Source organism: Mastomys coucha, unplaced genomic scaffold (genome assembly GCF_008632895.1).
Source record: "Mastomys coucha isolate ucsf_1 unplaced genomic scaffold, UCSF_Mcou_1 pScaffold8, whole genome shotgun sequence".
Lineage (NCBI taxonomy): Eukaryota > Metazoa > Chordata > Mammalia > Rodentia > Muridae > Mastomys > Mastomys coucha.
In genome coordinates this window covers 77,252,468-77,266,028 of record NW_022196914.1, presented here as the reverse complement: position 1 = coordinate 77,266,028, position 13,561 = coordinate 77,252,468, and the positions used below count along the sequence as shown (strand labels likewise).

General features: G+C 38.2%; 1 protein-coding gene across 1 annotated transcript in view; it reads left to right on the top strand.

Annotated features, from left to right (window-relative positions):
• Positions 1-13,561, top strand: part of Parp8 (poly(ADP-ribose) polymerase family member 8) — a 166,204-nt gene that overhangs the window by 137,679 nt on the left and 14,964 nt on the right. The window contains exons 17-23 of the mRNA XM_031360006.1: positions 1,226-1,351; positions 2,194-2,259; positions 6,994-7,061; positions 9,420-9,468; positions 10,413-10,525; positions 10,765-10,837; positions 11,080-11,149. Of these exons, the coding sequence (XP_031215866.1) occupies positions 1,226-1,351; positions 2,194-2,259; positions 6,994-7,061; positions 9,420-9,468; positions 10,413-10,525; positions 10,765-10,837; positions 11,080-11,149 (565 nt within the window). The remainder of the gene's footprint in view (positions 1-1,225; positions 1,352-2,193; positions 2,260-6,993; positions 7,062-9,419; positions 9,469-10,412; positions 10,526-10,764; positions 10,838-11,079; positions 11,150-13,561) is intronic.

Here is a 13,561-nt window from a genome sequence, read left to right as displayed (position 1 = left end):
GGGGGGGAGAATTAAACAACTTTCTTTTAAAAATAATTGTCTTCCATGCTGGATGGGGTAGGGGAACCTTGCCTAGGTTTTCTGTACTTTTTTTTGTTGTTGTTTGTTTGTTTTTGTATAGTTTCACTTCCATGAAGTGGAAGCATATTTAGTTTGTCTGTCTGTCTATCCATCCATCCCTCCCTCCCTCCATCCATCTGTCACCTGCTTAAGATGTCTTGGAACTTGCTCTATATATACCAGGGAAGGTTCTAACTCATGGAGATCAATTTGTCTCTGCCTCCCAAGTGCTAGGATTGAAGGTATAGGCCACTAGGCCCAACTTCTTGTCATTGATGTTTAGGACAGGGTTACATTAGGTCTTTTCATTGAGACAGGATTATGGTATGTGTCCTGGAAAGACCTTGAACTGAACTTGTAAACTTTCTGCCTTGGTGTCTCCAGGGCTGGGCTTATAGTCATGTACCATCTTGTTCTACTTCCTGTGCATTTTCAAAATGCTAGTTTAAAATCTTTTTGGATGTAGCTTTCTCTATTTATGTCCACACTGAATTACAACTGTTCAGATGAGCTCCTTCTGTCTAGACAGTAGCATTTTTCCTTCATTCAGTTTCCAGAAACAGTATACACTCTGGGATCTGGAGAAGGGAGGCAGATTACTATAGGCAGTACTGTTGCTTTGTATATCAGAGGCAAGGTAATTTCCAGTAATTTGCTTTTCCTAGAATGTAGCAAACTTGTCATGGCTGTGTAGATTTTCTAACTTGGAGTAATCGGCTCCCCTCTCATGCCAGGTCTCTAAAATAGCTCCAGATCTTCCTTATACATCATTATCTAATACCTACTCCACTGTCATTCCATTTAACAATACCAGATATTCCAAGGAAACATGTATTCCTTTAATATCTTGTCCATTATGCTGCATACAGCACCCTGGCACAGACCTGTCTCGTTTGTCTTACCATCGAATCTAGAACAGTGCCATCACATACAGTGTGCTCATGACAAAGACATACTCATGGGCAGTCACAGGCAACACCTGCTTGTTATTTTAAATCAGTGGTCCAACTTTGGCTAAGTTTGGTATAAAAGCATGAGCTACATATTTGCGATATGGGTGGCAGTCCCAGGGTTTCTTGATTACACTGGGCTGCCATGAACAGGACTGCTAGTGGCAGAACACCTGATAGAACCTGGCAGTGACTTATCTCATCTGTTTTCCAAGGTGGTAGATCTGCTTGTGTCCATGTGTAGATCTGCGTTGGAATCTCCTAGAAAAGTCGTCATTTTTGAGCCATATCCTTCTGTGGTAGATCCTAATGACCCTCAGATGTTAGCCTTCAACCCCAGGGTAAGTGGTCCACAAAGTTCCCAAGAACCATGATGGAGATTTTAATCTCATGATTGTCATCCCCTTGGATGTCAGTCTTTCCATGGTAATTTTAAGTCCATTGAATATTCTTTGGGATTTTATAATCTGGCTGGAATTAAAGGAATATGAACCAAGGGACAGAGCCCCCCTTTTTCTTTATCGCCCCAATCCCTTTCCCTGTTGTTTCTTGCCATCTCCCCAGTTAAGTCCATATTGTTAAAAGTCTAACCATTTCATAAACACAGCAGAATTTTTCTGAAATAACAGAATTTCAAATTGTTAGAGAGCCAAAATTGCTTTAGTGTATATTATTGTTCATCTTGAAATCGTTTTGCAGAAACGAGTGTACAATGCACCCTCCTAAGACCTTTCCCTTCTTGTTTACCTTCTGCATAGAAATGAGGGATCATTTGAGCACACATTGTCACCTTACACTTGGGATGACAGTGTTCCAGTCTAAAATTAAAGCAGCTGGGCGATTTGAAGTATATCTTCTTCCAAAAGGATTCTAAGCTTACTTTATTGCTTATTGCTTTGGTGTGGTGAAAGCCAGAGTCAAGAGCCCAGAACCTTTTTGTATTTCAAGACTTTTTCCCAGTGAGGTGAACCTTATTTTGTGCCCTTACATAAGGAATAACACTTGAGTTTTTCTTCTCTTTGATTCTAGATATCAACCCTCTGTCTTATGACATTCTTATATAATGTCATTGTTTGCACATTCCTTTTGTTAGAAAATGCATGTATAGAAATAATCTGTTTCTCTAGTGTAACTTGGAAAGACCTGTAAGTGAACAGTTCCTTTTGTTTCCTTTGACACACAGAAGAAGAACTATGATCGCGTAATGAAAGCTCTCGACAGCATAACTTCCATCAGAGAAATGACACAGGTGAGAAGGTTGTCTTGTTCTCATGCATGGCTCAGTATGCATGAGTAAAACACTATTTTAATAGTGCCTGCCTAATACAGAATTAGAGGCTCACAGCCATCCTTTGGACTGAGCACAGGGTCCCCAATGAAGGAGCTAGAGAAAGGACCCAAGGAGCTGAAGGGTTTGTAGCCCCTTAGGACAAATATGAACTAACTAGTATCTTCAGAGATCCCAGGGACTAAACCACCAACCAAAGAGTACACATGGTGGAACTCATGGCTCCAACACCATATGTAGCAGAGGATAGCCTAGTTGATCATCAGTGAGAGAAGAGGCCTTTGGTCTTGTGAAGGTTCTATCCACCAATGTAGGGGACTGCCTGGGCCAGGAAGTGGGAAAGGGTGAGTTGAGGGACGAGGGTTTTTTTTCCCAGAGGGGAAAGCAGGAAAGGAGATATAATTTGAAATGTAAATAAAGAAAGTATTTAAATAAAAAAAAAACATTGTCCTCAGATTAATCCCATTACAAAATGCTCACTTTTTTCCTCCTATATAAGACATAATTTAAAATCATAAAAATGTGTTAGGATGGTTTAATTCAACTCTGCCTGTGTCTTTGTGTTGTAACACTGATTTTAAAGAATAAATGCATAATTGTAATCTTAATATTTTGTTCTTAAACTTGAGTAAATTCCCTGAGTACTTGAAGTTAGCAGGATCTTTTAAAACAAAGTTTAAATCTAATAAATACTACCTTTAATACTAACTGATGTGAATAATTTTAGAAATTATTTTGAGTGTTAATAAATAGAGATTTGGGTCAATAGAGACTGGTGTTGCATGGTTATCACCACATCTGGCTACAGGTATTCTTTGTTGTTGGGCTGGGTTTATTTTTTGTTTGTTTGTTTTGTTTTTAATTTAGGTATATGTGTATATCTGTGTGTATGTATGTTATTTTTTGAGTTATCATCTCAACTACCTCAAGTCAGCCTTCAAATTTCTATGTAGCTAAGGATACCTTGAACTTTTGAGGAGATTACCAACATATACTACCACAATAGTTGAGGAATATTCTCTCTCTCTCCCTCTTCCTTCTCATTCTTGTGTGTGTGCCTGTGTGTCTATGTGTTTGTGTATGTGCTTGTATATGTGTTCACGTGATCTTGTCAGTAGACTTATTTAAAATTATTCTTTAAGATACAAATTCTGGAGCTGGAGAAGTGGCTCAAGGGTTAAGGGCTATAAGCTGCTCATTCCTAGCACCCACATGGCAGCTCATAGCTGTCTGTAGTTCAAGATCCAGTGGATCTGACTCTCCCACACAGACATACTTGTAGACCAAACACCAATGTACATAAATAAAATAAAAAGTAAAATGAAAGTAAAAGTAAAAAAAGATAAAAAAGTCATCAAATATTGTAGGTATAACACAGAACCTATAACCACTTTGGAAATGACAGCCCCCCCCAGGAATGTGACGTTACATTTCTTGTCCTTTAGGGAGGCTCTTGTAGAAAGCTGTGTTGAGCAAAGATCTAGGTTTAGTATGCAACTTACACCTCCCTGTGCTGTAGCCTAGCACTGGAACAGTACTTGCAATTGAAGTGCTGATTCCTTTTCTCTACCAAGGAGTTGGATTTAAGATTTAAAAATCATCATCATCATCATCATCAATAGAAATTAATAATCCAAAATTAATATTACATGTTGTGTAAAATTTGCATGTGTCCACTGTGAATGAGAGATGAGTGTAATCTGGGGTCATTTATTCTCTCTGTGTAAGGAAGTAGAGTCTCCTGCCCAGGTTCACTGAATTTCTCTCTACCACTCACCCAGGGCTGTCTGTACTCCTCAATGGAACATTCTCAAATGGACATTTCACGCTTCCAATTTTTGTCCTTGATTCCCTTGGTCATTATTTATTCATGTTGACCAGTGTTCATTCATTGGTTTGTTCATCCATTCATGCATACATTTATTCATTTAATAGTTGGTGTTAGTGGCACATATGAACATCCATACTTCACAAAAGATGCCATTTGTTTTAAGTCCCTCATTTCTTCTAGAGACAATTCTGGACTCATAACTTGCAGTATTGTTTGAATTACTTTTCAAATAACACATGTGTGTGAGGAAAGAAAAGTATAAAGTGCATTTTTCCATAGGGATGAGAAAGAAGAAATAATGCCATGTATTAAGTGAAGATAAATATTTTTAGTCAAAGTAAAAAGTTTGGTAGAGATTATTTATACTATTTTTCAGAGTCTAGAGTCTAGACCTATATATCATTCCCAAATTTAAACATGGCTACAAACTCTGACTCTAGAGTCTGCTCACTGCCAAAAATTGCTTCCTTTATTCTGGGTCATATGTAAGCTATTTTGACTGGAGGCAATAGAGACATTGAAGCATCAGCCTAGGAAGTTTGAAGCCAGAGTTGCATAACTACCTCATCACAATGTGGCTCATGACCTTGGGCAAGTTGCTTAGTTGCTAAAACCCTCCCTGTCTTTACTGTCCAGTTAGGAAAAGCAACTGCATTTATTGTATGTGTGTATGTATGTATGTATGTGCAGAGTAGCTTTATGGGCATGCTGCCAGGTCTTATAGAATAAAATTATTTAACCTTCTCCACAGCATTATACTAGCCCATGTTTTAAAGCTAGCTCTCAGCTGTTATAAAGAAGTTAGAAGTTTGTTCCTTGATCTGTAATAAAATGTTTAATTTGGCAGTAAATTCCATTTAATTTCTCTTTTGGAGAAGAGTTCGTACATAAATTGTCTTTAGTTTTCATACAGAAATGAGTCATGGCTATATGTCTTCCTTTAATATTATAATTCACAAATCTTCAATATCAAAGAGAAAGATTGCAAGATGCTTTGCTAAGGGATGTGGCACTTTCTCTTTTGAGTACTGTCTTAGGGGAAAGGCTGCTGCATGCACTGAACTCAGGCCCAGGAGGGGTAAGATTTCCAAAGGGAATAGAAGGATCTATGAGGAAGAGATAGTGCAGGGAGAGAAGGATGAGCCAAGAGAAGTGATGTAGCCAAGGGGAGTGGTGTAGGAATGGAAGATCCTAGAAGGAGCTAAGTGGAAAATCGCTGCAAGCAGTATGGCAAAGTTGCTGGCTTTGCATCTTCTCAAGAGATATAGAGGAGAGAGTGTGTGGGAGGAGGTGGCAGTGGATAAGGCTAGGGAGTCACTTCTAATGAAGGTAGAATCCAGGCTAATATTGGATCAAGTTTTTCATCTTATTTTTAATTTAAAAATAATTACATGATGCACCCATTCCCTCTCCATCTTCCAGTCTCTTCCATGTCCCACCCCAAGCATACTCCCTCTCAAATCATGGCCTCTTTTCTCTCAGTTTTTATTTTTTACACACATATGCACATGACTAGATACATGAAATCAATCTGATGAGTGTTTAGTGTTGCTTTTATGTTTGTAGGATTGATTGTGTGGTCTCATTTATCATTTAACCAGCGGGAGGACTCAACCCTAAGGAAGTCTACTTCTTCCTCTCTCAGCAGTGGTTAATTACTATAGCTCTTTATTGAGGAGTGGGGCCCCAGGAGATCTCTCCTTTCCACCTTGGCATGCGAACTGTTGTTGCTTTTGTTCAGCGCCTATGTTTAGGCAGCCATATTATTGAGATTTTGCAGATGTAACTTCCTTCTCATTCCCAAAGGCACAATCTCCCAACAGGCTTCCTGGTCCTCTGTTTCTTACAAATCATTCTAACCCCTTTTCTATGGTGTTCTTTATACCTTAGGTGTAGGGATTGCAATGTAGACTTATCAAATGGGGCAGGGTACTACATGCTCAGTTATTATTTGTGTTTTGACCTATCGTGGCTTTCTGTAATGAGGTTCATCAGAAAACCTGTGTGTGTGTGTGTGTGTGTGTGTGTGTGTGTGTGTGTGTGTGTGTATGTATGTACATGTGTACATGTGTGTGTGTGTTTGTGAGAGAGAGAGAGTGAGAGAAAGGGGAGAGAGAGAGAGAGAGAGAGAGAGAGAGAGAGAGAGAGAGAGAGAGAGCGAGGAAGCACATGCTACAGTTGCCTAAGGGTATAAGTATTCAGGATGAAGTTAGACATTATATTGGTTTGGGAACGTGACAACCGTATGTTCATCTCTAATATGCATGACCTCACAAAGCATGGGTTTCCATGCTTCACAAAGATTTGGTTTCCAATACCAGGTATAAATTCGTTTTTGAAGAGGCTTTAAGTCCAGACTACTACTGGTTATTATCAAAATGCAAGTGCTATTATTGCACCAGTAGGGATACCTTGTTATGAGGGGTTATTGTTGTGGTTCACAGGCTTCACAACTGGGGTGGACTATTGGTTACTTTTCTCCCTTGGCAGTTTAATAGCACCATTTGGTACCATGAAAGCTAGTCCTCAGAGAACAAGTTTTCAGGTCAGATCCAACTTGAATCTTCTGAGTCCTTTGTCCAAAGTACACTGTGTCTTCAGCAATAACCTCCAACTTCTGAGAAGTAACCAAGGGCAACAATAATAAACCATATTGTTTTAGGAGTCTCTTGGGCTCTCCTGTTGGTCAAGACTCTTAAAGCTAGGATGCAAGTCTGTTCATGATTCCCTTACCCTGTGTGAAGAGGATAATTGGCTAGACAGGTTTTGTCTTAGCTAGACTATATCATTTAATCTGATTTTCTTTTGTTGGGGGAAAAGGTAAATTTTAAAGAAAAATGAAGGAATGTAATTTTATCTTTCAGGCACCCTATCTGGAAATCAAGAAGCAGATGGATAAACAGGATCCCCTTGCTCATCCACTTCTGCAATGGTATAAGACTATAGTTTTTCTCCTAATAAAAATCATATCAGTAGTTCTTTCTGTTTCTGAGGAAGAGGGACTATTTCATAAGCCCTGCAAAGCCACAGTTCTAAAGCCTTGTGATGCTTGGTGATTTTTTTTTTCTCCACCCAAGAGTCCTTAATGACTCTCGCTTTAATTAAAACTAGTACATCACAAGAGGAGGAAGTTGCTGTTGTATGCACAAGTAGGAGCACACAATGCATTTGACAGCGGTTAGTTTACAGTCTTAAAGGATACGCTTAATTAGATTATGTGCTGAAAGTATTTTGGTTCATTTAATTTTCTAGTTCAGTGAGGACTTGGTGATAAAACTTAATCCTTTTCAGTCTTTTTTATTGAAAAAAAAATCACAAAATATGCTTTAGATATTTTGAATCCTTAACAAGGATGGGAAAATTTTGCCTGACTCTGCTTGACCACTGCAGAAGATGTACTGTTTATGGGTGGGCCTTGGTGAGGGACACAGTATGGATTCTAGGATTCTGCTGGTTTCTAGAAGGACTCTCCAGCAGAAAGGAGAGGTGACCTAAAGAACACACCTTGCTCTGATGTCTGCTTCAAGTAATCTGTCCTTTTACATATGCAAAGACTAGACAATAAGAGTTTATAAGGGTTTTATGTACATGGCTTTTCTGAAATCACTTAAATAAAATTACCATGGTTATCATAGAGTAGCACATATATGCATACATATATATATATGTATATATGTATACATACATATATATATATATAACAAGAGATGGTACATATTATGTACATAATACATAATAATGGGTACATAATATGGGTACATATTACAAGAGATGGATACATAGTATAAGCACTGGGAGTAATAAGCAGTGGCTGAGGAACTGTAGGAGAGCAAACTGGGAGGGGGATTATGATGGGACTGTAAAAAAAGTTAAAGATAATAAAAAAAAAAACAAAACAAAGCAAGCAAACAAACAAACAAAAAACCCCGTTACCCAACTGACAAGAGTCTAGTTTCCTCAGGATTCTGAATTCTTTTGCTTAGTAGAATGTTATAGACCATATGATCTAATAAGACCATGACAAACTTCAGTTAAAGAAATTTGCCTGATGTATTAGGATCTGTTATGAAAATACTGACAGATGCAGAGAACATAACATTTTTAAAGTCTCATATTTTCTCATCATACTTAAGATAAAAGTAAGAAAATGAACAACTGGAATTTTGAGGTACCAGATTGCTCACCAGATGACAGAGAGGAAATTAGGATCCCATGTTAGGACACTTTAACTTATTAATAAAAGAATTCAAGAAGGGACTCAAGCAGAAGCTGGAGGGCAGTGGGGTCAGGATAGGATAGTTGAGCTGTAAAACCCTCAACAGCTGCCTAGGGGAAATGGGGAGAAGAAGAAAACAGACCATCCCATTTAAGCTGGCACTGAAGTCAGATATATGGTGGACAGGCAGCCATGTGGTGGGCAGAGAGCTTTAGGCAAGGAGTGAAGAAGGCTCAGATGTGGACAAAGCCCAGATATTGAGGAAATTATGCTTAGAAAAAGAGATAGAAGCACATTCTGATTTTTCTAATAAGAAAAGTGAAAGAATAAATTGATTTAATCTTTCTGCCCTTGGGCCCAGTAAAGCTAATGCACTACGGGGTGGGCATTCTGGGAAGGAAAAGTACAGCATCTCATTAATGCATGGGTTATTCCTCTCTCTCTGGCATGTCTTTAGCTTGCCTTCCTAAAGGTGGTCTTTTGGTCAAACATTTTTCAGTTTCCTCTTCTATTTTATACACAGTAGACTATGAAGTATTCATGGTTTCAGATACTTGAGTTAAAATGGTCCACCTCAGTGTCAACTATGTTAACTTTTGTGGATAAGCCACTGTCAAGTATATCAACTCAAAGATATCCTTACCTGTTTCAACAAACAGAATCTTTATTGAAAGCCATTTTTCATCCAAGAGATGTTGGAAACAAAATGATCAAGGCCATGAATTGGCTTCACACTGGTAGACTCTCATTATTTGAAAGCACTGAATCTCCAAAAATGTTTGTGTTGCTAATATTTACCGTTGTGGTTTTTAAAAAAATGACATCTTCACAAGTTTTACAGTACTACTTTCCCAGTGAGTTTTCTCAGATAAAAGCATCTTTTTATTGTTGTTGTTACATAAGCTCCTTAGATTATGTTACTAAGTAAACCAAACTTACATAATCAACTGAAAAGCATTACTGATTTTTGTTTGTATCACAGCAAATCTACATATCCATCATTTGCTGATTATCATGCAAAATAGTCCATATATTTGCTCCTCAGTTGTGACTGACTGATCATTTCAATTTCAGGGTCATCTCAAGTAATAGGTCACATATTGTGAAACTGCCAGTCAACCGGGTAAGTTGTGTTTTCATATAAATGGGAGAAAGTATTAGCTACAAAATCTGACCACTGTGGTTCTCAGGCAGCTTGTCCAAAGGAGGATCTGACCTAGCTTAATTCTTCAGTTTCCATTTGTGCATGAGCTGCAAACCCTTTTGAGACATCAAACCTATGTGAAATGAATTAAAAAACATCCATTTGAGAGAGTGTTTACTTCCTATAAAAGTTTGAAAAGTGACATGTAGGGAGAGATTGTGCTGCCAGAGTTCTGCCTTTCCATATTTGAAATGCTAGATTCAAACTCTTTGCTTATCAGCCTAAGTAGTGTTTAAACAATCTTTCTGAGAAGCTAGTGGTCCCTGATTGCAGTGCTCATCACCTCCTAAGAGCAGCATTGAAAACTCGTCTCTCCTTATTTTCAAATCTCCACATGGGAGATTGCTGCATGTTATGTTCCTCGGTAAGTATCCAAGCTGAAAGGGAAAGAGTTAGGGAGTTGTGTCAACCAGTTCACCTCATCTTGTCCCATGGTTAAAGAGCATGAAAATAAAGCTGGAGGATGGTCTTCATTTTAAAATTGCATATTGACTGCAGAATAATAACTAATTTTTTGTGTGAAGTTGCTAATATATGCCCTGAGTTCTATAATAAAGTCTTAAAAAAGAAATGTCCTCGAGAACAGTCCAGTGTGAGCAGGACAGCGAACTGGACTCTTAAGCATCAATGTCGTGGTCTGGTCTGCCACCTCTTGCTTTCTGGCTAACCCAAAGAAGTCGCTTCCTGTGGGTGATTCCATGTGAGGTCTAACTTAAGCAGGTTTCTAAAAAACATGTAGGTTTATAAACCAGTCTGAAAAAGTCATTAGTATAAAATTTCTCTGTTGAAATCAGATAACCTGGGTGATACTTAAACTGGTAAAATGTTGACATGGCATCGCTTATTATCCCTTTGCATGGCAGCAACTGAAGTTCATGCACACTCCACACCAGTTCCTCCTTCTCAGCAGTCCACCAGCCAAAGAGTCCAACTTCAGAGCTGCCAAGAAGCTCTTTGGGAGCACCTTCGCATTTCAGTGAGTATGGCTGTGAAGGGAGGGTGGTCTCCACCTGGTCTTCTGGTCTACCAGTCTTCTAGAAGTGAAGGGGAAGAAAACACTGTCTCTGATGTTGACACTAACAAATCAGCCATTTGAATATTTAACTTGAAAACTCAGAACTTCTGGAAGCATCATGGCTTTTTAAGTGAAGACCAATTGTAGAGATACCTGACTTCGTGCCCTTGTGTTTTTCCCTCCCTGCTCCTGTGTTTTAGTGGCTCTCACATAGAAAACTGGCACTCTATCCTGAGGAATGGTCTGGTCGTTGCCTCTAACACGCGTCTACAGGTAACGTTTTTGCATGTCTTAGTAAGAGTCCATTTGTTCTTAAAGGGGAGATGTTGAGCTCTAATGCATTTATTTAAAATATTACCCAGAATTTCTAATTAGCGATGAATACATTTTCACAAAATAACTGAAGCAAAATTGATCGATGACCTCATGTTGCAGCATGAAACCAACTGCCCTCTTTTGTATGATGTTAATTCAAACCACTGATGGATGTCTTTCTCTTACATCTCATGTTGTAGCTCCATGGTGCGATGTATGGAAGTGGGATCTATCTTAGTCCAATGTCAAGCATATCGTTTGGTTACTCAGGTAATCCTGCATTTGATTTTTAATTTCCTGCATTTGAATTTTAACTACTTGATGAGATGGAGGATACTGGAGGTAAACTGAAAGCATATGTTATAGGGAGCTTGGAAAATTTTAAACATGGAAAGAATGATCTCCTGTTTATTGGCATTGAACAATTCCTTGTATAGTGGAATTTATGGTTAGTGTGTCTTTGTGTTTTTAAAATTTGACTATAGGGTAATTAAACACTTTGTAAACAGATTCAAATCAGAATTTAAAAGAAAGCAAATAACAATTTCTCAAGATTTCCCTAAAATCTTAGTATTTGATTCTTTTAACTACTTGTACAGCATGGGTGTGTGTGTGTGTGTGTGTGTGTGTGTGTGTGTATGTGTGTGTGTGTGTGTGTGTATGTGAGAGAGAGAGAGAGAGAGAGAGAGAGAGAGAGAGAGGGCATGATCACACTGCACATTTTTAGGGAATGTTTTACACATGGTTCCTGAATGCTAAATCTCAGTATTTCCAAATTGCAGGAAACACTTAGAGAAGTCTATTATGTAAGAGACCATTAACCTGGCCCATCTGTCGGTTCATTAGTCAAGTTCTGTTCAGATTCAACCACAATAAGTTGCTTTTGAGTAGTGACGTAAATTGAGTACTTAAAACAAAGACTTAGAAATATCAGTTATCAAAAAGACAATAAAAGGCTAATGGAAAAAATGTACAATTTTAGATAACAAAAAATGAGAACTATAAAAATATAATGAAGAGTTATAATTAGGCAGAGTTAAGAATGATGTTACCACATGACTAGTATTACTTGGCAAGTAGTCTTACATATAAGGATAAACAGCCCTTTATTCTGTCCCTAGAGTCTTCACATCAGTGAATCTAGTGAATCAGCTCATCATGTGTTTTTTCAGTTTCTCAAAGTATCCACTGTGTAGCTTTCAGTTGGGAGATGGTTTGTTCTGGTTGTCTTAAGAAAGCCTGACCCCAGGCTTGACACCGGGGGATGGAAATGAATTGGAACTTACACCCAGTTCCCTAGATGTGGCTGATCCATCAGGCACCTTTTGTGTGGCTTTCATGATCTTGTTTCTCAAGTCATATGAAATTGTGTATATATATACCATCTGTTACATTGTAATAGAGCAAGTAAGTTCAGAAATAATGTTATAAATGGGGAAGGGAGAGAGGGGTTTTGTTTGTGGATCCCATTCTCCTAACTCAGCTGCCATGTCTGACTTCAGTGGTATGGGATGGTTCGAGTCCTACAGTGACTTAATGTGTATGAGTATGGTGGGAATGAAAGACATGATTCAGGAATGGCTTTCCCCCATCTCAGAGGAGAAGGGGAGGGGGAATGGGGGAGGATATGGAAGAGACTGTGTGTAAGGGGGTACTAGGATCTGATATTGAAATGAAAAGTGAATAAATAACTAAAAGAGGAAATACTGTTATTCTGAGATATCAACATAGCACTAAAGATAAATGTCAGACAGACAAAATAATATTGAGATAGGCAACAGGAAATAACTAAAATCATATTTAAAACTAAATACTGTTTAGCTAAATAGTACATCATCAGCATATATAACAAAAGTAACAACAAAAAAAATCAAAATTTTGATTTCTGTTTCTTATGCTAGTGCATAGAGTCCTTAAATGGGATTGTAGAAACAGTTGGGAGGAGACTAGGTACAGACTGAATGGATGTGAAATATTGTCTTTGTGTGTGCATTTATCTAGAAGAAAGTCTATAGCTTTTATCAGTATCTGAGTGGCTCTTGACTTATTTCTAAAAGGAAGAATCAAGGACTTGGAATGTAGATTGGTGATAGAGACCTTGAATTCTGTCCATAGCCCAGGTTGGGGCAGGAGTAGGGGTATAAAATCTCCAGAGATAGATGAAGTTATGGTTAGTTTTGAGGTCTGAAGACATAGAGCCTAGACCATGGAACAGCCCTGCATGTAATACTTTGCCGTTCCCCATGTTCTACATGTCATGTCTATTCCTACCTACCCATGTAACTTCCAGAGAATGCTTGGCTTGGAAAAGGTTAAACTTAGCAAATTTCTGAGCAGCTTTGCCCCTGACACACATTCAAGATCCTCATTGAAACTCATGAATCTCTCAGTTTCTGGTGTGGTAGTATGTTGAACATTCTCATAGATTTAGTTTTTGCATAGTCTACAATAAAATACACATTGGTTCTCTTTTTCTAAACTATTTCACAGAAGAATATCATATTGTGACTTCAGTAGAGCAAAAGCTAAAATTTATGATTGAGCACAGGCAAAAGAACTTATAGTTGTTTGAGTTAGAAAGACTATAATTTCTACACAGAAGCGAGTGTATATTAGCAGTTTACAATGCCATGGTGAAAGCTCTCTTTTCTCCTGTCTGAATTTTCCACTCTGTATCCTGTC